We start from the raw sequence: 26,662 nt of genomic DNA on the forward strand, positions 1-26,662 counted from the left end.
CTAGGTCAGAGTGTGACACCGTGTGTACTTTTATATATGCAATTCAGCTCTTAGCAGCGATGTACACAAAATAAAACTAAACAATTTATATATTTATTATTATACAGCAAAATAGGAACTATGGATAATTTTACCACTCGATATAACCTCTAAAGCTGTGGACATTCAGGGGCCTTTTCACATACTTTGCGTCTACAGTGCCTTCAGAAAGTATTCAAACCCCTTGAATTTTTTCATATTATGTAGTGTTACAGCATGAATTTAAAATTGATTAAATTTAGATTTTGTGACACTGGCCTACACACAATACCCCATAATGTCAAAGTGGAATGATGCTTTTAGAAATGTTTACAAATTAATACATTTTTTAAGCTGAAATGTCTTGAGTTAATAAGTATTCAAACTCTTTGTTATGGCAAGCCTAAATAAGTTCAGGAGTAAACATGTGCTTAACAAGTCACATTGTCACGATGTCACAGGCGTCGATGAAAGGTGACCAAAACGCAGCAGGTATAGTGCTCATCTTCGTAATTTATTAAAGAGAGAGTGAACACTTAAACAAAAATAACAAACGACCATCAACAGTTCTGTAAGGCACACGGCTATACAGAAAACCACCCACAAAAACACAGGAAAAACAGGCTGCCTAAGTATGGCTTCAAATCAGAGACAACGAAAGACACCTGCTTCTGATTGGAAGCCATATCTGGCCACACATAGGAACAGAAAACTAGAACATATCCCCTGGAAACAAACAAACCCCAAAAGACACAAAACAAATACCCCCTGCCACGCCCTGACCATACTACAATTACAAATGACCCTTTTACTGGTCAGGACGTGACATTACCCCCCCCCCCCCCCGAAGATGCAGACCCCGACTGCACCTCCAAAACAAAAGAAACCCACAAAACCAACCCCAAACCTAAAGGGAGGGAGGGAAGGGCTAACACCCCCCCCCAATCCTCCAACTACGGAGGTGGCTCTGGCTCTGGGCGTAGCTCCCGTTCAGAAGACTCTGGGCTGAGAGGCGTCGCTGGAGGCCCCGGGCTGAGAGGCATCGCTGGAGGCCCCGGGCTGAGAGGCGTCGCTGGATGCCCCGGGCTGAGAGGCATCGCTGGAGGCTCCGGGCTGAGAGGCGTTGCTGGAGGCTCCGGGCTGAGGAGCGTCGCTGGAGGCTCCGGGCTGAGGAGCGTCGCTGGAGGCTCCTGACTGGGGAGCGTCGCTGGAGGCTCCGGGCTGAGGAGCGTCACTGGACGGAGAGTGCGCGGAGCAGGCACAGGACGTACTGGGCCTTGGAGGCGCACTGGAGGTCTGGCGCTCAGGGCTGGCACAACCCGTCCCGGCCCAATGCTGACTATAGCCCGGTAAGGGCGGAGCGCTGGCACCGGACGAGCTGGGCTGTGCTGGGGAATGCGGCGCACCATACCTGGAGCAGGCGTAGGATATCCTGGGCGCAGGATTCTCTCTGGAGGTCTGACACTTACAGCCAGCATAACCCGTCCTGGCTCAATGCTCACTCTAGCCCGGCAAGGGCAAAGCGCTGGCACAGGACGAACTGGGCTGTGCTGGGGAATGCAGGGTATCGTGCGTGGAGCAGGCGTGGGATATCCTGGGCCGAGGAGCCGCACTGGAGGCCAGATACGCTGCGCCGGCGCACTTTTTCCTGGCTGCCGGCTAGCTGTCGCACGACAATGTTGCGGAGCCTGTATCGACCGCACCGGGCTCTGAGTGCTTATGGGCGACATAGTGCCCATACCTCCATGCTGCCTAGCTCCTCCCTCTGTGCGTCTGCTCCGTCGTGCGCTCTCCACCGGTCCCTTTCCCCGGAATCCAGCATCGTCATCCACTCTTGACTCCTCGACCGGCTCTGGTTTCCTCCATGGCTCCCTCCGTATAGCCCAGGAAGTTAGGTCAGGGTTCCCCCCTGACCTAGCAACACTCCCCTTATGCTGCCCCCCAAAAATGTTTTTTTGGGGGGGCTGCCTCTTCACCTCCTGAATAGGAGGATACAACGCCTCGTACCTCCGTCGTTCCCTCTTTGCTTCCTCCAGCTCCTTCTTCAATCGCTGGTACTCCCCAGCCTGGCTCCATGGACCCTTGCCATCGAGGATCTCCTCCCACGTCCATGACTCCAAATACTTCTCCTGCTGCTCCTTCTTCCGCTGCTTGGTCTTCTTCTGGTGGGTGGTTCTGTCCCAGGCGTCGATGAAAGGTTACCAAAATGCAGCGGGTATAGTACTCATCTTCGTAATTTACTAAAGAGAGAGTGAACACTCCCCTGGAAACAAACAAACCCCAAAACACACAAAACAAACACCCCCTGCCACGCCCTGACCATACTACAATTACAAGTGACCCCTTTACTGGTCAGGACGTGACACACAACTTCCGCCGAAGTCTGTCCCTCTCCTAGTTCGGGCGGCGTTCGGCGGTCGACGTCACCGATCCACCTTTCATTTTCCATTGGTTTTGTCTTGTCTTCCCTCATACCTGGTTTCAATTCCATCAATTACATGTTGTGTATTTAACCCACTGTTCCCCCCATGTCCTTGTCCGGAATTGTTTCTTGTAGTGCTTGTGTATGTTATGCTGGTGGATACCGGGTTTTGTTTGACCCATTCATTGATTGTTCTGTTTACGGTGGTTTTTATGTTAATTAAACGACACCGTTGTAAATCAGTTTTCGCTCTCCTGCGCCTGACTTCTCTGCCGCCAGTACGCACCCAGTTACACACATAATAAGTTGCATGGACTCTGTGTACAATAATAGTGTTTAACATGACTACCTCATCTCTGTACCCCACACATTAAATTATCTGTAAGGTCTCTCAGTCTCTCAGTGAATTTCGAACACAGATTCAACCAGAAAGACCAGGGAGGTTTTCCAATGCCTCACAAAGAAGGGCACCTATTTGAAGATGGATTAAAAAAAAAAATCTGACATTGAATATGCCTTTGAGCATGGTGAAGTTATTAATTACACTTTGAATGGTGTATCAATACACCCCAGTCACTACAAAGATACAGGCGTCGTTCCTAACTCAGTTGCCGGAGAGGAAAGAAACCGCTCAGGGATTTCACCAAGAGGCCAATGGTGATTTTAAAACAGTTACAGAGTTTATTGGCTGTGATGGGAGAAAACTGAGGATGGATCAACATCATTGCAGTTACTGCACAATACTAACCTAAATGACAGAGTGAAAAGAAGGAAGCGTGTACAGAATAAAAAATATTCCAAAACATGCATCCTGTTTACAATAAGGAACTAAAGTAAAACTGCAAAAAATGTGGCAAAGAAATTAACTTTATGTCCTGAATACAAAGCGTTATGTTTGGGGCAAATCCAACACAACACATCACTGAGTACCAGTCTTCATATTTTCAAGCATGGTGGTGGCTGCATCATGGTATGGGTAGGCTTGTCATCGGTAAGCACTAGGGAGATTTTTTTAAGGATAAAAATACATGGAATAGAGCTAAGCACAGGCAAAATCCTTGAGGAAAACCTAGTTCAGTCTGCTTTCCAAAAAACACTGGGAGACAAATTCACCTTTCAGCAGGACAATAACCTAAAACACAAGGCCAAACATACACTGGTGATGCTTACCAAGATGACATTGAATGTTTCTGAGTGGCCTAGTTAGTTTTGAAAAGAATTGGCTTAAAAATATATGGCAATACTTGAAAATGGCTGTCTAGCCATGATCAGCAACCAACTCGACAGAGTCTGAAGAAATTCAAAAAGAATAATTAGAAAATATTGTACAATCCAGGTATGCAAAGCTCTTAGAGACTTACCCAGAAAGACTCACAGCTGTAATAGCTGGCAAAGATGATTCTAACATGTATTGACTCAGGGGTGTGAATACTTACAGTATCAGTCAAAAGTTTGGACACACCTACTCATTCAAGGGTTTTTCTTTATTTTTACTATTTTCTACATTGTAGAATAATAGTGGAGACATCAACACTATTAAATAACACATATGGAAACATGTAGTAACCAAAAAAGTGTTAAACAAATCAAAATATATTTTATATTTGAGATTCTTCAAAGTATCCACCCTTTGCCTTGATGACAGCTTTGCCCACTCTTGGCATTCTCTGAACCAGCTTCATGAGGTAGTCACCTGGAATGCATTTCAATTAACAGGTGTGCCTTGTTAAAAGTTAATTTGTGGAATTTCTTTCCTTCTTAATGCGTTTGAGCCATTTACAACTTTGAACGTTTTTTAAAGTGCCGTTGCAAAAACCATCAAGCGCTATGATGAAACTGCCTGTCATGAGGACCATCACAGGAAAGGAACACCCAGAGTTAATGTCTGCTGCAGAGGATAAGTTCATTAGAGTTACCAGCCTCAGAAATTGCTGCCCAAATAAATGCTTCACAGAGTTCAAGTAACAGACACATCTAAACATCAACTGTTCAGAGGATACTGTGTGAATCTTTCCTTCATGGTCAAATTGCTGCAAAGAAACCATTACTAAAGGACACCAATAAGAAGAGACTTGCTTGGACCAAGAAACACGAGCAATGGACATTAGACTGGTGGAAATCTGTCCTTTGGTCTGATGAGTCCAAATTTGAGAGTTTTGGTTCCGCTGTGTCTTTGTGAGATGCAGAGTAGGTGAACGGGTGATCTCCACATGTGTGGTTCCCACCGTGTAGCATGGAGGAGGAGGTGTGATGGTGTGGGGGTGCTTTGCTTGTGACACTGTCAGTGATTTATTTAGAATTCAAGGCACACTTAACCAGCATGGCTACCACAGCATTCTGCAGCGATATACTATCCCACCTGGTTTGTGCTTAGTTGGACTATCAGGACAATGACCCAACACACCTCCAGGCTGAAGGAGAGTGATGGAGTGCTGCATCGGATGACCTGGCCTCCACAATCACCCGACCTCAACCCAACTGAAATGGTTTGGGATGAGTTGGACCGCAGAGTAAAGGAAAAGCAGCCAACAAGTGCTCAGCATATGTGGGAACTCCTTTAAGACTGTTGGAAAAGCATTCCAGGTGAAGCTGGTTGAGAGAATGCCAAGAGTGTGCAAAGCTGTCATCAAGGCAAAGATTGGCTGCTTTAAAGAATCTCAAATTTATAATATATTTAGATTTGTTAAATACCTTTTTGGTTACTACATGATTCCATATGTGTCGTTTCATAGTTTTGATGTCTTCACTATTATTCTACAATGTAGAAAATAGTCAAAATAAATCATAATGCATATAGCATTTCACTAAAATGCTTTCTTTCCATCTACTCTGTGAATAACAATGTACTGTCTTATCTTATTCATGGAATTTCTTTAAGAACTCTTAGTCGAGAAACAGGAAAAAGTCTCTGCACTCTTCCAGTCAGATGCAAATTTCTTTAATGTTTTTCCAGTTTTGCCTTTTGCCTCCAGCACCTTCACAAATCGGTTTTGGGTGTGTGGTAGATTCTGCTTATTATCTACAAGAACTCTTCGTGGAAGAATTAAGCAATGGACCGGTGAAATTGTGTTACTACTGTACTATTAAGTCCTATTAAATACTGTACCTTTGGCTGGGGAGTGTGGCGTTGTTTGATCCGTTCCAATTGATAGGAAGGCTCCTTCTACCCATGCTAGTGGGCAGGTGCAGGTTGGGTGGTCTTTGGCTGGTGAACTTAGGCAGACAGTCAGAGGACTGCACCCCTGGCGGATGTATAGGTGTCGGGCTTTGGAGCGATGACCACGGATGGGGAACCATCTCCCCCTCTTTTTCTTTGGAATCCTCTAGGACTTGACTCTCCTTGACTCTCTGACCAGATGTATGTGTTGCTTGCATGGGTTCAGTCATAGGTGACTGAGTGGGATGCCACACTAAGGGGTTTGACCCCTCAGTTAGCCCAGAGATGGACCTCTGTTGTGTGGGAGATGTGTCGGAGATATGGGGGGAAATCTTTGACGATGCCGGTGAAACATCCCAATCATCTAGAGTGCCATCTCGTAGTTTTTCTTTGGTGGATTCAGCTTTACTTTGATGACCAGGGGCCATCTGGGGTGAACTCCCCCTCTGAGCCCCACTGGCCACATAAGGTAACATTATCTTGGTGTTTAAATTGTCTTCGTCTGGCTTCACCACCTGGCTTGTCTCTGGTTCAGTTGGAGCCTGCTGTTGAATGGTCTTCAGCAGTTCCTCTGCAGCTCCAACCCCTGGAGACCCGTCTTTGTTCCCACATGGGCCTGCTAAAGAGGTTGCTGTCCCCAGAGAAGGATCTTCCCTGATGGAGTACAGATGATGTCCTTTCTGCTCTGCCTGAGTCCTGCTGAGATTCACAGACATCTCTGGGGTCCCTGGATGACCATCAGCTGGAACCTCAATCCTTAACCCTTGGATGGGGCCTTCCTGGACTGGGAAGCCCTTCTTGGAGTGAGGTCTCTGCATTTCAGCTTCTGAGATTGCTTCCTCAGACTGGTTCTCCATAAGCTTCCCCTCCACAGCAGTCGTCACTACCTCCTCAGGCCCAACCTGAGGGGTTTTTGGTGGGGTGGTCAGAGGGGAGGAGGGTGGAGAGGTAATGGACGTGTTTCCCAGGTTGGTAACACTGTCCCTGGGTCCGGCCAGGACGTAGCTATTCTCCTGCTGGCGGTAGGTGGGGGACAGCTGTTCACTGACAAGGACGTGGCCAAAGAGCTGGGGTTCTGAGGAAACTGAAGTAATCTCCTGGCAACCTGTAAAACCCACAAAAAACATCCCAAACACTGTCATTCACTGATACACAATATGGAGGCTTTACATGTCATGTTTTATTCATAGTGTTTCCTAACTAACCATATGAAGGCTTTACTTTCACTATCAAACATGGTAAATCACAGTTTGTAAGTGTTATTCCATTATTAATAGTGTTTACTAAAACAAATTCAGTGAAAATGAAACAATAAGACACCAAGAAGTCTTCAGATTTCATCACAACTACACTATTAAATCAAATCATAGCCATTCCTAAAGGATGTTAAATGTACTGACCAGTGGAATGGCTCTGAGCTCTCTTTACTGTAATCTTCTCCCCACGATGCTGCTGTGGTGGCTGGGCCTGAGGGGGGACACTGTGCCTGGTGGTGACGGTCCACGGTGCACGACCCACACACACCCTCTTGTGGTGAAGTGGCACCTTCATGATGCTGGCCTTTGCGCTGTACATGCGAGCCAGCATTTGAACCTTACTGAGGATCCTCTCCGAGTTCTCCACCAGACATGGATCACCGGGGCTGGCCTCGAACAGGCCTATCCCCGCCACGTCTGCGACCGTTGCCCCCTCGTACAGGGTCTGGCTGGAGGACACCATTTTACAGTGGCGGGACCAGCGGCCCACCTTGATCTGGCTGGGTAGGCCCTCTAGGTTCCCAGTGAGGGAACTCCTGTCTCTGATTCTGCCCAACCCAGCCTGGGATACTGGGGCGGTCTTACTGTCATGGAGGCCTGTAGGTGGAGGGACAGTGGAGTCTTTCTGGGCCTCTTTAGTTTCTGCGTCCAGATCACTTGGACTTGGTCTCTGGCCGTTGATTACTTGCTGGTCTTCTGTGATCACTTTGGCTGCTTCATCACTGCATGAGGCCTCTTTGTTTATGTCTGTTAACAGGTTAAGTGCGATTTCCCTCTCTGTACTAACAGCAGCTCCTACTTTCTCCTTCTCTTTCCACTCCTTCATCAACTCTTTGTAGGGGAGGAGCTTGCTCCCTGGCTCAAACCCGCTACATTCCTTCACAGCAGGCTCACCCTGACCTGGTGCCTGGCTGTGATCTTCCTGGGAACCTGCAGTAGAAGTAGAGGAACAGTCTGGGCTGAGGGCTCCCTCTCCCTGGTCAGGCACTGATGGAAGGGGGGAGGGCAGCTCAAACTCAGGCTCTGGTTCTGCCCCCCCATCGGAGCGCCCGCTCTCCGAGTCACACAGGCTGTCCTGGTGGCCAAAGACAGCAAAGCGGGACACAGAGTCTTTGACCAGGCCGGTGGGGATGATGAGGGAGAAGCTGTTTCTCCTGGGGGTGGGGCTGCTGTCACCTTCTCCTGCATCTCCTGCCTCGGCCTCAGCCGCCTCGTAGTAGCTGCGGATCTTCTCGATGATCTGCCTGTCGGACCTGGTGAGCTGGGTCTCTTTCTTGGGCGCCAGAGGGCTCTGTGTTGTGTCCTCTGGGACGGAGAGATGAGAGACAGGAGCTTCTGAGGGTTTGTCCTCGTTGGGGAGGTCAAAGCAGAGTTCTTTCTCCCTCTCCCTTTTGTCAGGTAGGCTTACAGGAGAGAGAGGTGTCATGGTTTTGATCGTTTGCTCGTCCTCCACCTCTGATGCAGTTCTTTCCTCAACTGTCTCGGTTTCTTTGGCTGATGTGCTCTCCTCCTGAGGCATCTCCTCTATGACATCAGATGCCAAAGGTGTTGACTCTCCACCTTCACAACCTCCCTCTAAGGACTCACTGGACAGACGGGGTGGAAGAGTTTGGTCTTCCATTTTGGTTCTGCTCCCCTCCAGTTGCACTGTTATCTCCTCTGGACTATTGGGATGGAGGTCTTGCGACTCGTAAGTCTCCTCTGTAGGGGAAGCAAGCGGCTGGTCATTTCCTTGCTGAGCAACTGGACATGGAGGTGGCTCAGTTGTTGGGTCCTCCAGAGACTCATCCAGGGGTGAATCCTGTGGAGAGACAGAAACAAAAACCAAAAAGTCAGTCATCCCTGCGGCTCATAAAATATGTACACGGTAAAGTAATGCAGCACTAACTCAGGAAGGAATTGATAGCTCATAAAACTAGACACTAATGTCTAGTGACTAGACAAGTGGCACAGGTTGCTTCAAATCCATGGCAACTGTTTAACAATGTGTGAATTGTGAAAGACAATATAGCCCACCCATACTATGTCATGCTTGAGTTCGGCCATTCCCTCTCGCACGCGGCTCTGGTTAATGAACTGCATGATTTCCTCGGTGATGGAGAGGTTGGGCGGGAGGGTCAGGGGGGATAGATCCTCATCTTCCAGGCCCAGGCAGGAGTCCGGCCACTCTGTCTCAGCCTCCACCTCCATCACAGAGGAGGCCAGGGTGTTGGTGCTGCCTGAGGATCCCAGGCTATCTGCCCCATGACACAGCTCCCCCTCGCTGCCAGCCTATGGAGATGGACATGCGTATAAACACGGGCACAGAGAAAGTCAGGAAGGGAGGGTGTTACTCAATAGCATTTCTAACGCCAACAAGGCATTGCTCATAGTAATTCCTTCCAATGAGATATCATTTGATGATTGATTTATGTGTACGACAGTTGTGTGGGTGGTTAAGTGTGGAACAAGTCGGGAATCAAGCTTACCTTTGAAGAGACTGGATTCCATGAGAAGATGGGAATGGTTCGTGGGAAACAAACAAGTGTGTGTTTACTTTCCATTATAAACATACCAAATCTTTCAGCCCTGACAGACCGAAGTACTACCAGGAAGCAAGATAAACAAAATCCTTTAAGAAGCATTCTCACCACTCTCACCATGAAATGCTGTTTCGAAGTCTTTAGTTGGAGCTGTAAAGAAAAACCCATAAGCATCCAAGAATTTGTCATTTCCAATTATTACATTTATGCATTTAAATTTCCTAGCTAACTGTACGTTTAGTCCAAGTAATGTGCCGTAGGTGATTCCTCTCTGGGCCCTTGTTCATAAAGCGTCTCAGGATCAGGTGCTCCTTGTCCATGTAATCTTATTAATTATTCAGTACTGGGGCGGCAGGTAGCCTAGTGGTTAGAGCGTTGGGCCAGTAACCGAAAGGTTGCTGGATTGAATCCCCGAGCCGACAAGGTTAAAATCGGTCGTTCTGCCCTAGTACGAGGCAGTTAACCCACTGTTCCCCGGATAATTAGTTCTTAACTGACTAAAATAAAGGTTAAATGTACATTTAAAAAATATATATATGATCTAACTGATACTTCATCAGCACTTCTGCTTCGAGACTCTTTATGAATGTGGACCCTGTTCTATAGACATGAAGTCTCACCAGACTGCCTCCTGAGTAGGAATGCTGATCTAGGATCTGTCCATATAACCTTATTCATTATGATCTAAAAGGCTAAACTGTGGCTAAATCAGCACTCCTACTCTAAGAAGTCTCACCAGACTGCCTCCTGCCGCGGCGGTAGGACAAGTTCCCCTCCAGAAGCAGGGGAAGGCTCTTCTTGGCCTTCTCTGGGGTGTAGATGAACTCTGGGGGCTCTGGACACACACACGCACACACACGCACACACACACACACACACACACACACACACACACACACACACACACACACACACACACACACACACACACACACACACACACACACACACACACACACACACACACACACAGCATTCAGTTAACTCAGCAAACACAGACCAGACAGGCAAAAGGCCTTTGTTATTTGCTAGATTTATGACAAAAAAGGTGCTTAAAACCAGTAAAGATATCCAACAGAAAATAAAAGTGGTTCACACACAAATGAGATACTAGGTGCATTACAGGTAAGAATGGCTTGTCCTGACCTGATTGGCGTCTTCCTCGATGATATTCATTGCATCTTGGAGATGACTTTTTTAAATGATCCTGATCAAACTGAGGAGCTGTGAAATAGAAATTGCAAGTTACTGAGTTGTACATGATTGTAAGCTGTGCACGATTGGTGTCAAATACAGTGTAAATTGAAAGTGAAAAGTGTAGGTGTGTGAAAGTATGATGGTTTGAAATGTGAAACTCACATTGACAGAAGTTGTCACCGAGTACCTGCCTTGCCTGAAAAATACATGTATGGTATTTCAATGATTGTTCGACTTGTGACAGTGTTTGCATTAACTTCAAATAGCCATGAGGTGGCAGCACAACCTTACAGAGTGAATACAATATTCTCAATTTCAGTACAGCCACAGCCTTCAGTGTTAAATTTGGCTGAAAAGTATTGCCATTCATATTGGCAGCATTGACCGTAATGTTTCACCTTCTGGGGTAGAGAGGCAAGATGGTTCTCTACTATCAGTCTCTTGAGGTAGTGCAGCCAAAGGCGTTTCTCCTCCTGGTTCTTGGTCTGTAATATGGGTAGGAGGGTAGTTTATGTACACTGGTCTGACACAATACAATGTCCTGTTCTTTGGTTTACTCGTACCTGTACAATGTGCTGCTGTTTGGGGATGGTCTGATCGGACACCTTAAAACACAGGGGGTCCTTCATGGTTTCTACCAGAAGTAGATTACAACACTGAATGGAGAGAAGGGTGGAGAGATGGGGGGAAAGGAGAGAATGAAATATGAGAGGAAAGGCAGTGGAGGGGAAATAAGTGTATCAGTACACGATAAAGAATCAAGCGACAAACAAAAACATTTCACTTTTTTGATTGGTGTAGGCGTCATCTCTAAAGATACATGCCCATAGCATTTACAGAAACAAAATAATCTGATCGATTCATTCCGCTGTCCGCACGTCACTCACAAATATATGGGTGCTGTAGATGAAAAGCTCCAGCCTCTTTTTAGCGATAAGCAGCATCTTGTCGAAGAGGAAGAATGCCCTCTCCTTCTTGACCCGTTGAACCCTGAAGGAGCCCTCCAACACCAGCTCCCCAAAGCCATTCAGGTCTGGACCTGTCCAGTTGGTCAACAAGCTCTCAATCTCCTGCCAGAGCCAAAAGAAAAGCAATGTTTGTGTTGACCCAAGGTTGACCTCTAACCTTCAAAAACAGAGTCATAGATAACACATCCTGTAGTTTCCTCAGAACTGCTGTAGTGAGTGACTGGGCAGAGCCTGACTGGTGGTCCATACCTGCAGCCTGATGGCGTGCTCCTGCTTTCTCTTCATGTCGTTGATGTACCAGGCCACAGCTGTCATGGTGATGATGGCATCCTCCACCACCTCGTAGCCAGGGTCACTTTTATCAAAGTGTTTGGCCAGCTCCTGCCACACGGGGGTGATAGTGAGGTTAGGCTTCTATTAGTGTCGGTACAACGAGACAGGGGTAGCTGCAGCCCAATACGGCGACCAGAGACCGAGCGAGTGGGTGTGTCGAAAGGAAAGGAGTAACCAGGCAACTACCGTACCGCGAGAGTTTGAACTTCTGTTTTGGAGTCAGAGGATTAGTTGTATTTCAGTGTTTAGTTTACACAAATGATTGTGCATTTTCAGTTATAAAACTGACCATTTTTTATTAAAAGCACTGATGATGGGTGTATTGTTGCTTGTATGCGTTGTACGTGTGTTCTTACCGTGACTGTCACCCTAATATTGGCTACTAGGTTTCTACTTCCCACAACGTTGCGGGACAGTAGTGCTTGGCAAGCGAGAGCGAAGGACACTGTGTCCCGGTGTTGTTGCTTACTGTATGTGCCAAAGTGACATCGAGATGGTTGTCAATATTAGTTATTTCTTGTGTAGGCTGATATCCAACTTATAAAATCATGGGAGGGAAAAATTGCTACGTTATCTACCGCCTGTGACACTGTGATAAGACACCCCCCCAGTGGGAAGCACTTCTGGTCGGCAGTCACCTCCATACAACACTGGTGCGTTAGTCAATGAGGGGATTTGATTAGCTAGCCCAGGTTACCCCGGTGGGAGGAGTATGCATTGGGTGAAAAGTGACTGCATACGTTTTGGAACCAGGCTGCCTCCCGGGTGTGACACAGACGCCCCGTTCAAAGCCCACGGCAAAGTTGTCTCAAAACAAAAGTGACATAGCCTAAATTCCAATATATATTTTATGGAAAAGAGTTGTTTCTGGATGGTGCACCATGCTGCCTTGTTGACAACGTGACAGAGCGGCACAGATTATTGTTCACATCACAGGCCAATGGGGCCATAGACCAGCGCACCATGGCTCAGGTTAATAGAGCTCCCTCATTTGCACTGGTTTATCGACTGTGAAATGAGCTGATTCACTTTCCATAAACCCACTCCTTTCGACACACCCACTTGCCATATTGGGCTGCAGCTACCCATACTTGAGAATAATCACCACAGAGATGGGCTTGGAGAGAGAAGCCTAGGTAGCTGATCAGTGTCCAAATACAGCTAGTTAAATGCCATGAGTTGAGAGTCTGCGTGACTTGGGGGTTTTCGGTTAATGATAGGGTCCTTATTTCATTTCACAGCATCTCTATGCTTTATTTACTCGCTAGCTGCACCCCTGATCTGCTGAGCATCACACACTAATAAAGGCAAGGAGTGCAGAGTAAGAAACAGGATGCTTTGGATTGAAGGGAAACTCAGTCTACAACGGGCCCTGTACCATTCCTCTGTGTAAAATAAAGGGTTTATACATATAGTCGTATTCTCTGAATAAGTTTGACATTGATAGTATTGGATCAGTATCATCATATTGTCTCTGTGACCCAGGCCATGACCTATACTGACCTGCAACAGGAGGTGGTACTTGAGGATCCTCTGCACTGGCTTCAGCAGGTAGGTCTCCAGGGGCAGGGAGTGGCACAGGGTGGTCTGCCTCTCCTGGAAGAAGCTCACCAGGCTCTTGTTCTTCATGCAGTCCCTCAGAACAGCCACCGAGCTAGGGAAAGAGATCCAAGAGGAGAGGGGGTGGAGGTTGTTGGTGGAAGAGGGGGGGGGTTCACAGTAAGACTCATCAGTTGGCTCATTGCTATGCCAGACAGCACTTAATCTCATGGTGAAGCGTACAGTAATGTGTTCAGCATATGCCTCCGGTCCCCCCTTCAGAGGGGCCTCTTTTTGTCTGAACGCAACTATTTACATATAGTAAAACATTCTGCTGCAGTCCCCTTGCTGTCCGACTGGGATATCTTTCTCAGACAAAAGCTCTGATATCTGTTAACAGCATATCTCGGTATGAGCTATGAACGAGGTCTTTTTAAGACATCACTGGAGGAATGCGCACAGCTCACGTACAGGGTCAGGGCACCATCAATGTCTCATAACCAACATAATTTTGTTTCTATTCTCTGTGACAGACACACGAAAGGCTGTTTACACGGAGCATGTGGAACACCGCATCGTCATGGTGACGGGCAGCGATCCAGTCCTATTCAAACATCTGCCAGTCAAATAGTAGCGGCCCTTGGGATTAGAATTGACGGGCCTTGAAAGATGCCGCCTCTAAAATGCTTGTGACGGGTTTGTATTTTGCACGCACAGCAAACTGTGAGTTAGCCTGTTTGAACAGTGACCGAATCTAACCGCGATCATTAAATCAGTCGCTATAGTCTTTCACTGGATGAACCTAATTCTGATTTGATGGTTTCACTTGTCAGTCTGACCACTGAGTAGTTGAAATAGATCTATTCAAGACGCTGACTACGGTTACATGCACACAATAATGTGATTATTGTAGATATTCAGGTTAATCTAATAGTTTGTATAAAACGTTTACATGCTTTGCAAGTAGAATGATTTCCCTAATGATTTCCCTGTTAACGTGGACACATTTGAAATCAGGTTACCTGATGGTAATTTTGATAAATGCAGAAATTCGACAGTCACGACAAACGTTCTACCACAGTGGCGGTGTTATTTTTGCGAAGACTTTTTGATTCTGAGTTTGTACATTTGTATGTGAAAACTATTTACAAGATGCATACTTTCCGTTTTTCCGAAATCACTTAAGAGGGAGGCTTGCGCTTCCCGGTGCTTGCACATATGCAGATCAAATACACAGCTGGAACGCCGATTAAGCTGTTTATGTCCTAATAATTCGAAAGATTGCTCAGAAAAACGGGTGTTTTAATCGGCATACTGTGTGCTTACTTCGATTTTGACCTTACGCCGATTAAGATAAGCAGAGTAAGGTGTTTACATGAGTAATGTTACACTCAGCCTTCTGCCATAGTCAGTTTAATATCACATTTTTTTGTGTGCATGTAAACGTACTTAATGACCATTAGAAATAATGATGTCTCTCTATAAAGGATTGTGATTACAGCTGTACTCTTTCCCACCACCATAATATACAATTGTATATTTATACCACTGTAACAATTTCAAATGTGTATTTTGAACTTCACTTGTCCACTGTGTTTAACTCATTACATTCTCACCTCAGGTCCCTTCACAATAGCTATCATTCAATGATCTAGGTCAAATGACAGAGCACACCAGTACAGTGGTGTGTGTGTGTGTGTGTGTGTGACTTACTTGGGGTAGTTCATACAGTAGAGGGTATATATGTCGAAGGCTTCGCTCTAAACAAGAGGGAGAGAAAATAAACCGATGGCAGAGAAGAGAGACGTGTGAGAAAGACCAGAGACACTGAGCTTTGGTCTCCATGTTCACTCTGCTACAAACCCCCCTATGATCATGTGACAGCTCCCCTCACAAGAGGATCATTCTCCAGGTCTCACTCAGAAATAAATACTTTGTTTTTATCTCCTTACAAAACCCCATTCCCCGACTTATGTAAACATGTATTCTCATCTAAACAGCTTATCTAAGAAAGTTAAAGAAACCTAATTGCATTTTACATTTATGTAGGTTTTGTAGTGGCGATTCCCTATGACTGCCACTGGCACAGGAGAGAGCTGTCCACATCCACAAATCAACTTTACAAAACGTTACTCTTTTGGGGTGAAGTTCCCATTTATTGTGTCTATAAATATAAATAGCTCCGAAAGACATATTCCTGTACAAAAGGTGCAGAGAGGCATTCTATAAGGTGTATATGTGATACGGTAAGAACTGTATGCCCTCTCCTCTCACCTGTGCTAACCCTTCCTGATCACCTGTGCTAACCCTTCCTGGTCACCTGTGCTAACCCTTCCTGGTCACCTGTGCTAACCCTTCCTGGTCACCTGTGCTAACCCTTCCTGGTCACCTGTGCTAACCCTTCCTGGTCACCTGTGCTAACCCTTCCTGGTCACCTGTGCTAACCCTTCCTGGTCACCTGTGCCAACCCTTCCTGGTCACCTGTGCCAACCCTTCCTGGTCACCTGTGCCAACCCTTCCTGGTCACCTGTGCCAACCCTTCCTGGTCACCTGTGCTACCTATATACACACACGACCAGTGACCCATGACCCCTCTAGTGTACAAAACAAGCAAAAAAATAACCCTTGACAAACAACATACACACAACTCATAAACAGTCCAAAATGGCTCCTACAGGTTTAGATAATGGTTCTGTGAGGTCAACTAAATATTATGTTCCAAAAACGTGTGTATGTATGTATATTTGTCTTTACCACTCAGTCGTACATAGAGCCAGCAGGTCTAGGGTTGGAGAGTTATAGCTTAGCAGATGGTGAATTGTTACAGGCTACAGCTGACTCCATACAGACCCAGTGTCTGACCACACCTAACCTAAGAGCACGTACGGCCTAATTCCAAGCAGAAACAGTCACGTTTGAACTGCGTTTCCCACGTTCCACTCTGGCACGTTCCACTCTGAGTATTTCCTATATCGCCACCTCCACATACTCTGCAGTAGCGAGGGGCCATTGTCCTCACCCGGTTTAGAGAGGTTAGTCTAGCTCAGAGCAGCATCGCAAAACCCAGAATAACCTTGCCGGTAATGGCTTAATCGAATGTACTCTTTTTTCCGCAGCCATCTATAATTGGCCACAACAGTAGCCCATTCAATAGCAGAGAACTATAGGGACTTGCTGGATAAGAGGGTCTGGGCGCCAAAGAGGAAAGTACAGGCTGGAGACGGGACTAAGAATTGGATCCTGGACCGCAAATGGGATTCTGGTTCTTGGGTCTTGGTCTAGCTTTGGCAGGGCCAGGCGTGTCCGTCTGCAGCCCCACATATGGAAGCATACCCTGGGAGTCAGGGACATAGACGCTGGCCATTTTCCCAGCCGACACAAAGGAGAGCCTGTTTCCCTGGTCGATTGGACCCTTCACTGTTCCTGTTTTATCAGCGGTGGTTCTGTGTCATTACTCAGGCGACTACAGTACAGCACCATGCGGGTGTGCAGACCCACTCAACTGTAGTGAGCACATGGGTTAAAGGGTCAGCGCCACCACCGCTTCAGAACCAGAACCAATCACCATGCCTCTCTGGTCAGGGGCCTACGCACACTCACATAGCCCAAGTACAAACATTTCCTCTGACACACTACCCAATGTCAGCGGCCCACTTCAAACAGCTGTGGTTCTCTACTTGGCCGAAACAAAAGTTTGTTTCACACAATCTGCTTGCTTGACATTTTAACAGCGCTCTGCATCCAGAGAACAAAATAGCTACTGTATACAAGCACCATATTGTCATAGCCTTCATTAGCCTACACAGCAAGCCAGTCTTAAGCAATGACCCAAGAGGGGCTGGCAGTGACCAACCAGTCAGGAAACACCCACAAAGAAAATGTGTAATGTGAATGTACTGGTTGTTTGTGCTTTATCATGGCAATGTGGTGACTCACCCTCTCAACGAAGCACTCGGCGATGGCAGCCGCATGAGGACTCCTCTCCAGGTCCTCCAGAAGCTCACTGTGGGAGAGACAGACAGACAGACAGACAGACAGACAGACAGAGGTCAGTCTTGGGCCATGAGAACACCAGTACAGCAATGTAAATGTATCACTGCAACACACAGAGGTCATGGAAACATCACTGTAACTCGTCTACATCCCTGGGACTCATGCTCTACAAATCAGTACAACAGCTCTCAGTCATGATAAAACAAACCACTGTCAAATACTGTAACATCCATGTAACAACTACTCATAACACATAATGATGAGCACATACACTACTAAATAAAATGGACAGCACAGACATTGCTTGGTAGACACTGTGCAGTGCTTATGAGTGCATGTGAGTTTGTCAAGGTCTAGGACAGTTCATGAGAACTTTGTTTGGAGACTGTTATTCCGTCTCCACCGAGGCTCTTGGAGCTGGTGTCGAAGACGATCCTGGCAGGGACGGATCCCAAATCCCAACTCCATTTCCACAAAGGATTCATTTATGTCTCCCCTTCCGATCCTTCCAAACTATCTCCTAAATGCATGCAGATGGGACACATCTAGCCCCACATCAGCCAACCCCAACCAGAACCCCCTTCCAGCTGTCCCACTACAGCCCCCACCCCCCGCCTCCCCAACCCCCACACCTTACAAACACAGACCTGGATCAGACTACTTTTAACAGGGGAGAGGGGGCGAGTGTTTGCTTCAAGGGTCAAATAACCGCGTGCACCCGTTTCACCTGTGGTCCCGTGCCATGAGCTCACCCTAGCCCCGTCATCACCATGGACAGAACTCTTATGAAACACATATGCAAGCTCTCTCCAGGAGCCTGTAACTTTTGATTAACATCCTACTTCATGGATGTCAGTGGGGGGGAGAGCAGCGGGTCTCTCCATTCAGTATCTGAATGAATCAAAACTATCGGTGCAGAATTTTCTTGGCTGGAGATGGTGGAAAAGGTAAGGAATAGTAGTGAGGAGGGGAGAGTTGAGGGACAGCGATGCGTTTTGAATTCCGGATCTGATTAGGAGAAGATGGATGTTGATGTGGCTAATGGCTGTAATGGCAATCTCTGGTGGTTACTGGGACATCTCAACAGAGACAACTAGCCTCACATTCCTGGACAGCGAGCTGAAACTGAAGGTGTCATTCACCGCAGCCCCATCAGCCCGTATCTGAGGTTACACGACGTGATGAGCAGCCCATCTGCACTCAATTCATTACCGAAGCCCAACTTCCCCGCATCTCTGAGAGTCCCAGGGCTGCTGGACTGGTCAGTCTCCCGGGATCCCCCCTCTTCCAAAGGAAAACAGAGGCCCTCTGTAAACACTCGGAGATCGCCTTCATATGGATGGGGGGAAAAGTTTGGAGCGAAACCGCAGCCCTCCATTCTTTCACGGCACTCTCTCCTCCCTCGGAGACGAGGCTTGTTCCGTGGCTGCCCTCCGCGGTAAGAGGGCGTCATTAGGGTTTTGCGGGAAGCAAGGGGGAATTATGGGTGGTTTTTATCAAATGGCCACAGAGCAGGGTGTCTCTGCGTGCCACTGGCCCTGACTGATGTCTGAATCCTGTTGTTGACAGACAAAGACAAAGAGAAAGAGGGAACAAAGAACATTCCACCACGGAGACATTTCCTCCATCTGCAAGAGCAAAGGGCTTTCAACAAGACTACATCTGCAGTGCTGTAGCATGTTTGCAAACATTGGATTTAATTAAGGCTTGGCACTTACTAGCAGGGCCTGGTACTTTAAGACAAAAGCCCTGGAAAGTATTTGGCTGTCAGGGCCTTGGACTTGAGTTATGCTTGTAACAAACATACTAATTACTTTCCCAGCTTTTCGTTACTAAAACACTCCATCCATAGACTTTTAACAGAGATGCTCCATATTTGAGGTCAGTGAAAAACTAGACTTTTAAATCAAGCCTACTGATTTTATTTCCTCACTATTTGTGTATTGTTCTTCCCTGTGCTAGATGACACATGACAATCTGGTTGTTAACGTATGTGCATGTGCTCCTCCTCTAGATAGAGGGTGAACTGTGAGAGGAAAGAGGAGCCTCCTCCAGATGATCCTTCTACAGTCATATATTTCACAAAGCGTTACAGTCAAACAGGGAGGGGTCACCTGCGAGGCGCACTGCATCAATGAACTCACACGCTTCCTCCCTTTATTTCATTCTTTCCATTGACGCACTTCTGAACCTCTCTTTTCATTGTGCTTGTGGGGAGCCTTAGTTTATTTACCTTCCATACAGCCAGTTCCCCCCTTCTCTTTTCCCCCTGTACGCCTCACTTCCCTCCTTTCTCCTTTAATAAGCATCCCTCTCTCATGGAGTGCGATCTCTGCATTAGATTAAAGCACTTGCAGATCTGTTTCCTCTTTAGTAACTAGACAGTAAGTACCAGACAAAAACAACAGAGAGCTATCTACATCCCTAAATCAGAATGTTTATATGCACTTGAACCTTGCTGGCTATATGTTCCCAATCCATTCCCTGAGTATCTTCACATGCCGACTTCATCGCCTCTCTCAAAGTGAGAACTTCTTTCATGTGACACCGCATCCTCAGCAACACCAGCCACTCCCACACGAGCCACGGCAGATAAAAACAGACAGCACCGTTTGGGGGACTGGCCCTTCCTGGATCCCAGCCAGCCAGGGTAAGAGGGAAGATTCCCTCCAGGCAGACCTCCGGGTCACAGGGATGACTGTGAACGGGTGAGGGGGCTTAGCACTCAGACTGAGTCTGACTGGACAGGAGTGAGAGGGTAAGGGGTTATGTCTCTCGTGTGGGACTTCATAGGAGCCGTGAGCCGAGCCAAGCATGCAGGGGTCACAGTGAGGCCTAAATCACACGTAGTGAAGGAACTAACCAGGCTTGACTAAATGTCACCGCACACAGGCCGCCACCGGGATATGAGCAATGGGCCCCAGAGTCCAGCCCCCCTACTGTACGTTCCATAAGCAATGCGTCTACTCCATGAGAAGTTGAATGAATCAGACATACATAGCCACATATAGAAATATAATTTCTAGAGGGGGGGGAAGCCCCTCAGACCATTGCAATAACTATACTTCTATATTTCTATGGTGCCACGCGTCCACATTCCAATTGACTCCAACTCTATGGCACAACTTAAATACCAGCAGTATAACAAATAGTAGTGGTACACCAAACGGGTAATAAAACCATTATCCACAGTCACTGGAGGTAATTGATCTGTTTATACTGTAACGTCAGGAACTCTCATTATACGCTGTCCATAGCCAGCTTTGAAACTCGTGATATTATACAGAACATGTGTTTCTTATTAGGCTATTCTATCAGATCCTCTACCTCTCGTTATCATTATACTGTACAGGAGCTGCACGCAAAAAAGAAATGTGTTCATTTTGAAAGGTCTACGTTTCTAGTGTAAATGTACTTTGCGTGTGAGTCGTGGCTGGCTTCGCACCAGGCCTTAGACAGACACAAGAGATAAATCATGGCACTCAGACAATGCAGTTAAACATCTTCATGTGCAGTAGTAAAGTATCTCTCACTATCTCTCTGTCTCTCTATCTCTCTCTCTCGCTCTCTCTTTGTTTCTGTGTTTCTCTGTCTCTCTGTCTCTCTGTCTCTTTGTCTCGCTGTCTCTCTGTTTCTGTGTTTCTCATACTCGCTGTATTAGCCTACTGAGGATTCAACGTCTCTGGCAAACTTTCCAAATTAGGGATTTGGAACAGAGAGACAAAAGAGAGGATGGGCAGGGATTCTAAGCAAGAGACAGTTAAGTCATCTTGATAAGCTCAGGCCTGACTAATCTCTCGGTCTCCGTGTCTGTCTCTCGGTCACTCATTATGAGTTGGGTTAGAAAAAGTTAGAGGTCACGATTCCACGTATAGTCACGTATCCATAGAGATAAATCTATAAGGTACTAGGCCAGTGATGTAGGATCCTTTTTCCGTGACAGACTAGACAATTTAGCACTTATCTGACTATCATAGTGGCCTGTTCAGCCACAGTTTCTACTCAGCTTGAATCTAATAAAGATGGACAAGATTGAACGCACTACTGGTCTTTGACTAACTACTAGAATAGTACAGAGCATGTCTGTCTGTCTGTCTGTCTGTCTGTCTGTCTGTCTGTCTGTCTGTCTGTCTGTCTGTCTGTCTGTCTGTCTGTCTGTCTGTCTGTCTGTCTGTCTGTCTGTCTGTCTGTCTGTCTGTCTGTCTGTCTGTCTGTCTGTCTGTCTGTCTGTCTGTCTGTCTGTCTGTCTGTCTGTCTGTCTGTCTGTCCTGGCTGTACTGTTCACCAGGCTGTGCCCTGTCTCTTGCTGCGGTTTCGGTCTGCTCACAGCAGGGTCCAGAACTCTACACTATGCTTTGTCCACCGCGGCGGGCCACGGCAAACGACATCCGTATGCTGCCTGGAGAACAGGCCAAGAAAGTAGACATAACAACACCAGTGTGGATACAGGGGCTGCATACCACAGCGATGAGGAGATGAGATTTAGAAAAGCCAGAACAAGAAAAAGGACCAGGGAGAAAAAGGTAGATTTTTTTCTCTACTTATTGGGGAAAGGAGAGGATAAAACAAGAGGTCAATCCTTTTTTTCTCAGATGAACAGTGTGCTACTTTGAGTGATGAAATAAAGAAAGAGAGTTAGCAAACAATTCGTTTTTTTTTCTCTCCCTGGGAGCCTGTTAGGGAACTGACTGCTCTCATTCTGTTCATTACAAACAAATGTAATTTATGGCCTAGCTAGCCCCACAGCAACGAGCGATGGGGATAAACCCCTGGCACTGATGCACATACTTTACTGTACTGCAATGAGTTACACTGCACAGAGCCTGTAGCAGACGGGAGAAATCCCTAACTCTCTCTCGCTCTGTTTCTTCCTGCAACAGTGAAGCCATTTCCCATGAGAACCGGGGGCAGGAAGCATATTGGAGTTGGAGAAGGGTGTGAGTACTTACTCATGTGGGGGGGGGGGGTATGTAATGAAAAGAGACGACTTGGCATGGGCCCTGAGACTGAAGTGTGAAAACAAGAGTGTCAGCAGGGGGGCAGGGCGCGGAGCTTTGAGGAAATATGAAAAATATGAGCGGTACTCTTCCCAGGGCTTCACTGGAAGCCGTCGGGTCCAAACTCATCCGTGCCATTTCTCCCTCCTCAACGTTCCCATCACTCAACTGAACTACTGACATAGTAATAATTTATGTTTTTCATTGACACATTCACTATTCCAGACAAATAATCATAAATACGGTACCAATGCATCACTCCTGAAACTGGGAAATGTATGAAAATCAGGGTACAGTTAACTTGTTATGGATGGGGGCAGTATTTTCACGGCCGGATAAAAAACGTACCCGATTTAATCTGGTTATTACTCCTGCCCAGAAACTAGAATATGCATATAATTAACTTTGGATAGAAAACACTACAAAGTTTCTAAAACTGTTTGAATGGTGTCTGTGAGTATAACAGAACTCAAATGGCAGGCCAAAACCTGAGAAGATTCTGTACAGTAAGTACCCTGTCTGACCATTTCTTGGCCTTCTTTGTCATCTCTATCCAAAACAGAGGATCTCTGCTGTAACGTGACACTTTCTAAGGCTCCCATAGGCTCTCAGAAGGCGCCAGAACGTTGAATGATGACTCTGCAGTTACTGGCTGAAAAACAGTAGCGCATTTGGTAAGTGGTCGATCTGAGAACAATGAGATGGGTGCGCGCATGCACGTGAAGAGTCCATTTTACTTTTTCAGTATTTGAACGAAAACAACGACTCCCGGTCGGAATATTATCGCTATTTTACGAGAAAAATCGCATAAAAATAGATTTTAAACAGCGTTTGACATGCTTCGAAGTACAGTAATGGAATATTTTGACATTTTTTGTCACAATACGCGTCCGCGCGTAACCCTTCGTTACCCTTCGGATAGTGTCTTGAATGCACAAACAAAACGCCGCTATTTGGATATAACTATGGATTATTTGGAACCAAACCAACATTTGTTGTTGAAGTAGAAGTCCTGGGAGTGCATTCTGACGAAGAACAGCAAAGGTAATCCAATTTTTCTTATAGTAAATCTGAGTTTGGTGAGTACCAAACTTGGTGGGTGTCAAATTAGCTAGCCCGTGATGGCGAGCTATCTACTCAGAATATTGCAAAATGTGCTTTCACCGAAAAGCTATTTTAAAATCGGACACCGTGATTGCATAAAGGAGTTCTGTATCTATAATTCTTAAAATAATTGTTATGTTTTTTGTGAACGTTTATCGTGAGTAATTTAGTAAATTCACCGGAAGTGTTCGGTGGGAATGCTAGTTCTGAACGTCACATGCTAATGTAAAAAGCAGGTTTTTGATATAAATATGTACTTGATTGAACAAAACATGCATGTATTGTATAACATAATGTCCTAGGCGTGTCATCTGATGAAGATCATCAAAGGTTAGTGCTGCATTTAGCTGTGGTTTTGGTTTTTGTGACATTATATGCTAGCTTGAAAAATGGGTGTCTGATTATTTCTGGCTGGGTACTCTGCTGACATAATCTAATGTTTTGCTTTCGTTGTAAAGCCTTTTTGAAATCGGACAGTGTGGTTAGATAAAGGAGATTCTTGTCTTTAGAATGGTGTAAAATAGTCATATGTTTGAAAAATTGAAGTTTTCGGATTTTCGAGGAGTTTGTATTTCGCGCCACGCCCTATCATTGGATATTGGAGTGGTGTTCCGCTAGCGGAACATCTAGATGTAAGAGGATAACGTTTTAGTGACAGGGGGCAGTATTCGGAAATTCGGATGAATGACGTGCCCAAATTAAACTGCCTACTACTCGGGCTCAGAACGTAGGATATGCATATTATTAGTAGATTTGGATAGAAATCACTCTGAAGTTTCTAAATCTGTTTGAATGATGTCTGTGAGTATAACAGAACTCATATGGCAGGCAAAAGCCCGAGAAAAATCCAACCACGAAGTGGGAAATCTGAGAATTGTAGTTCTTCTTTTGAATCCCTATCGAAACTACAGTGTCTGTGGGGTCACGTTACACTTCCTAGGCTTCCATTGGCTGTCAACAGCCTTTAGAAACTTGTTTCCTCCTTCTCCTGTTACTGGGCAGAGAATAGGAGCTCAGTCAATGAGTGGACTGCCTGAGGACAAAGGACTTGGTTATGCGCGAGCCCGCGAGCATGCCGTTCCTTCTTTTTCTTCTGGAATGAATACGCTATTGTCTGGTTGGAATAGTATCGCAATTTTATGTTAAAAAGACCCTAAGGTTTGATTGTAAACAACGTTTGACATGTTTCTACGAACGGTAATGGAACATTTTGACTTTTTGTGTCTGGATTTATGCTCGCGCATTATGCCTTTGGATAGTGATCTGAACGCACGAACAAAACGGAGGTATTTGGACATAAATATGGAGTATTTCGAACAAAACAAACATTTCTTGTGGAAGTAGGAGTCCTGGGAGTGCATTCTGATGAAGATCAGCAAAGGTAAGAGAATATTTATAATACTAATTCTGAGTTTAGTTGACCCCAGAACTTGGTGGGTATCTGTATAGCTTGCTTTGATGGCTGAGCTATGTACTCAGAATATTGAAAAATGTGCTTTCTCCGTAAAGCTATTTTAAAATCTGACACAGCGGTTGCATTAAGGAGAAGTATATCTATAATTCTTTCAATAACTGTTGTAAATTTTATCAACATTTATGATGAGTATTTTTGTAAATTGATGTGCTCATTCACAGGAAGTTTTGGTGGGAATACATTTTCTGAACATCACGCGCCAATGTAAAATGGGGGTTTTGGATATAAATATGAACTTTATCAAGCAAAACATACATGTATTGTGTAACATGAAGTCCTATGAGTGCCATCTGATGAAGATCATCAAAGGTTAGTGAATATTTTAGCTGTACTTTTGGTTTTTGTGATGCATCTCCTTGCTTGGAAAATGGCTGTGTGGTTTTTCTTGTGAAGTTTATGTCCATAACATAATCTAATTTTATGCTTTCGCCGTAAAGCCTTTTTGAAATCGGACAATGTGGTTAGATTAACGAGAAGTTTATCTTTAAAATGGTGTAAAATAGTTGATTGTTTGAGAAAATGAAATTATGAGTTTTTGCTGTTTTGTATTTCGCACCATGCTATTTCACTGGCTGTTGAATAGTGTGTCCCGCAGGTGGGACACTAGCGTCCCACCTAGCCCATACTAGTTAACCTTGAGAGCTGCTGTGACCATAACTGGGCTCGCTGGATAGTATCCCTTATTCCAAATCTCTCTCATTGTCTTTTTTTTGTCTGCATCTCTCTCTCTCTCCCACCGCTCTCTCTCTCTGTGTCTTTATACTCTCTCTCTCTTTCTCTCTCTCTCCCTCCCCTCCCCTCTCTCTCTCTGTCTCTGTCTCTTTATACTCTTTCTGTCTCTGTCTCTCTGTCTTATACTCTCTCTGTCTCTCTGTCTCTCTGTCTCTCTGTCCCTGTGTCTGCACATTGTCTGTCTGGTGGAGGCCTGGGGCCTGGGCCAGCCATTGTGTCTGCAGCACATTAAACGGACATCCCTACCACCCAGGCTGCAGCCTGTACACAAGCTGCCTCGACACAGAAAGAGAGAGATAGAGCATGGAGCAGAGGAGTGAGAGGACAGAAACAAGCGGAGAAACAGAGGAGAAGGGAGGGTAGGGTTTAAAAGCAGCTGCAGGAGAGATTTCACCACCATAGTTGTAGGATTTTACACGGATCAGAGCTGAGTGAAATTGAGCCGAGTAAAATGGAAAAGTTTCAATTTTCGTTGACAGGTGGTAGCATTGATCACCATTAAGACATTGCACTGAGATGAAAGACGTAGCCTACCTGCGACATGCTAAGATCTACACAAAAGCATGAGGACACATCTCATCGACCCCAGTTCAGGGCTGAACAGCTGTGGCGAGCAGTGAGGATGAAGTAGGTCTAACATGTAAGCAGACAGAGACAGAGAACACACACACACTAACCCACCTGTTGAACTCATAGATGTCCTCAATGTTGCAGAACAGAGTGCTGACTTCTTCCGGCTTGAGTGGCAGGTCCCCACAGTCAATGATGCAACCCAGGTAGTCCTGAGAGAGAGAGAGAGAGAGTGAGAGAGAGAGAGAGAGAGAGAGAGAGAGAGAGATACTGTGAATGTGATTCTGTAAATGCATGTCAGTATGTTTATTGACAAAATAAACAAAATACAATCGTCATCATAACCTCATCATTCATACTTCATGTTCATTTGTTTCTGA

The 26,662-nt window shown here is 45.9% G+C and overlaps 1 protein-coding gene across 6 annotated transcripts in view; it reads right to left on the minus strand.

Moving 5' to 3' along the window:
- Positions 1 to 26,662, minus strand: part of LOC106580770 (pleckstrin homology domain-containing family G member 1) — an 86,869-nt gene that overhangs the window by 4,115 nt on the left and 56,092 nt on the right. For 3 of the 6 annotated variants that reach the window (XM_082966503.1, XM_082966505.1, XM_082966504.1), the window contains 12 exons: positions 26,394 to 26,494; positions 17,349 to 17,415; positions 15,126 to 15,172; positions 13,377 to 13,527; positions 11,790 to 11,921; positions 11,460 to 11,642; positions 11,136 to 11,228; positions 10,971 to 11,057; positions 10,735 to 10,768; positions 10,522 to 10,599; positions 10,112 to 10,210; positions 9,047 to 9,525 (listed from right to left, as the gene is read on the minus strand). In XM_082966503.1, the coding sequence (XP_082822629.1) occupies positions 9,467 to 9,525; positions 10,112 to 10,210; positions 10,522 to 10,599; positions 10,735 to 10,768; positions 10,971 to 11,057; positions 11,136 to 11,228; positions 11,460 to 11,642; positions 11,790 to 11,921; positions 13,377 to 13,527; positions 15,126 to 15,172; positions 17,349 to 17,415; positions 26,394 to 26,494 (1,131 nt within the window). In that variant the 3' untranslated portion in view covers positions 9,047 to 9,466. Of the gene's footprint in view, positions 1 to 5,546; positions 6,703 to 6,997; positions 8,655 to 8,869; positions 9,526 to 10,111; positions 10,211 to 10,521; positions 10,600 to 10,734; positions 10,769 to 10,970; positions 11,229 to 11,459; positions 11,643 to 11,789; positions 11,922 to 13,376; positions 13,528 to 15,125; positions 15,173 to 17,348; positions 17,416 to 26,393; positions 26,495 to 26,662 lie in introns of those variants that run through there. The other 3 variants (XM_082966501.1, XM_082966502.1, XM_082966500.1) reach the window with 3 other exon arrangements.

Source organism: Salmo salar, chromosome 20, assembly GCF_965601325.2.
Source record: "Salmo salar chromosome 20, fSalSal1, whole genome shotgun sequence".
Classification (NCBI taxonomy): Eukaryota; Metazoa; Chordata; class Actinopteri; order Salmoniformes; family Salmonidae; genus Salmo; species Salmo salar.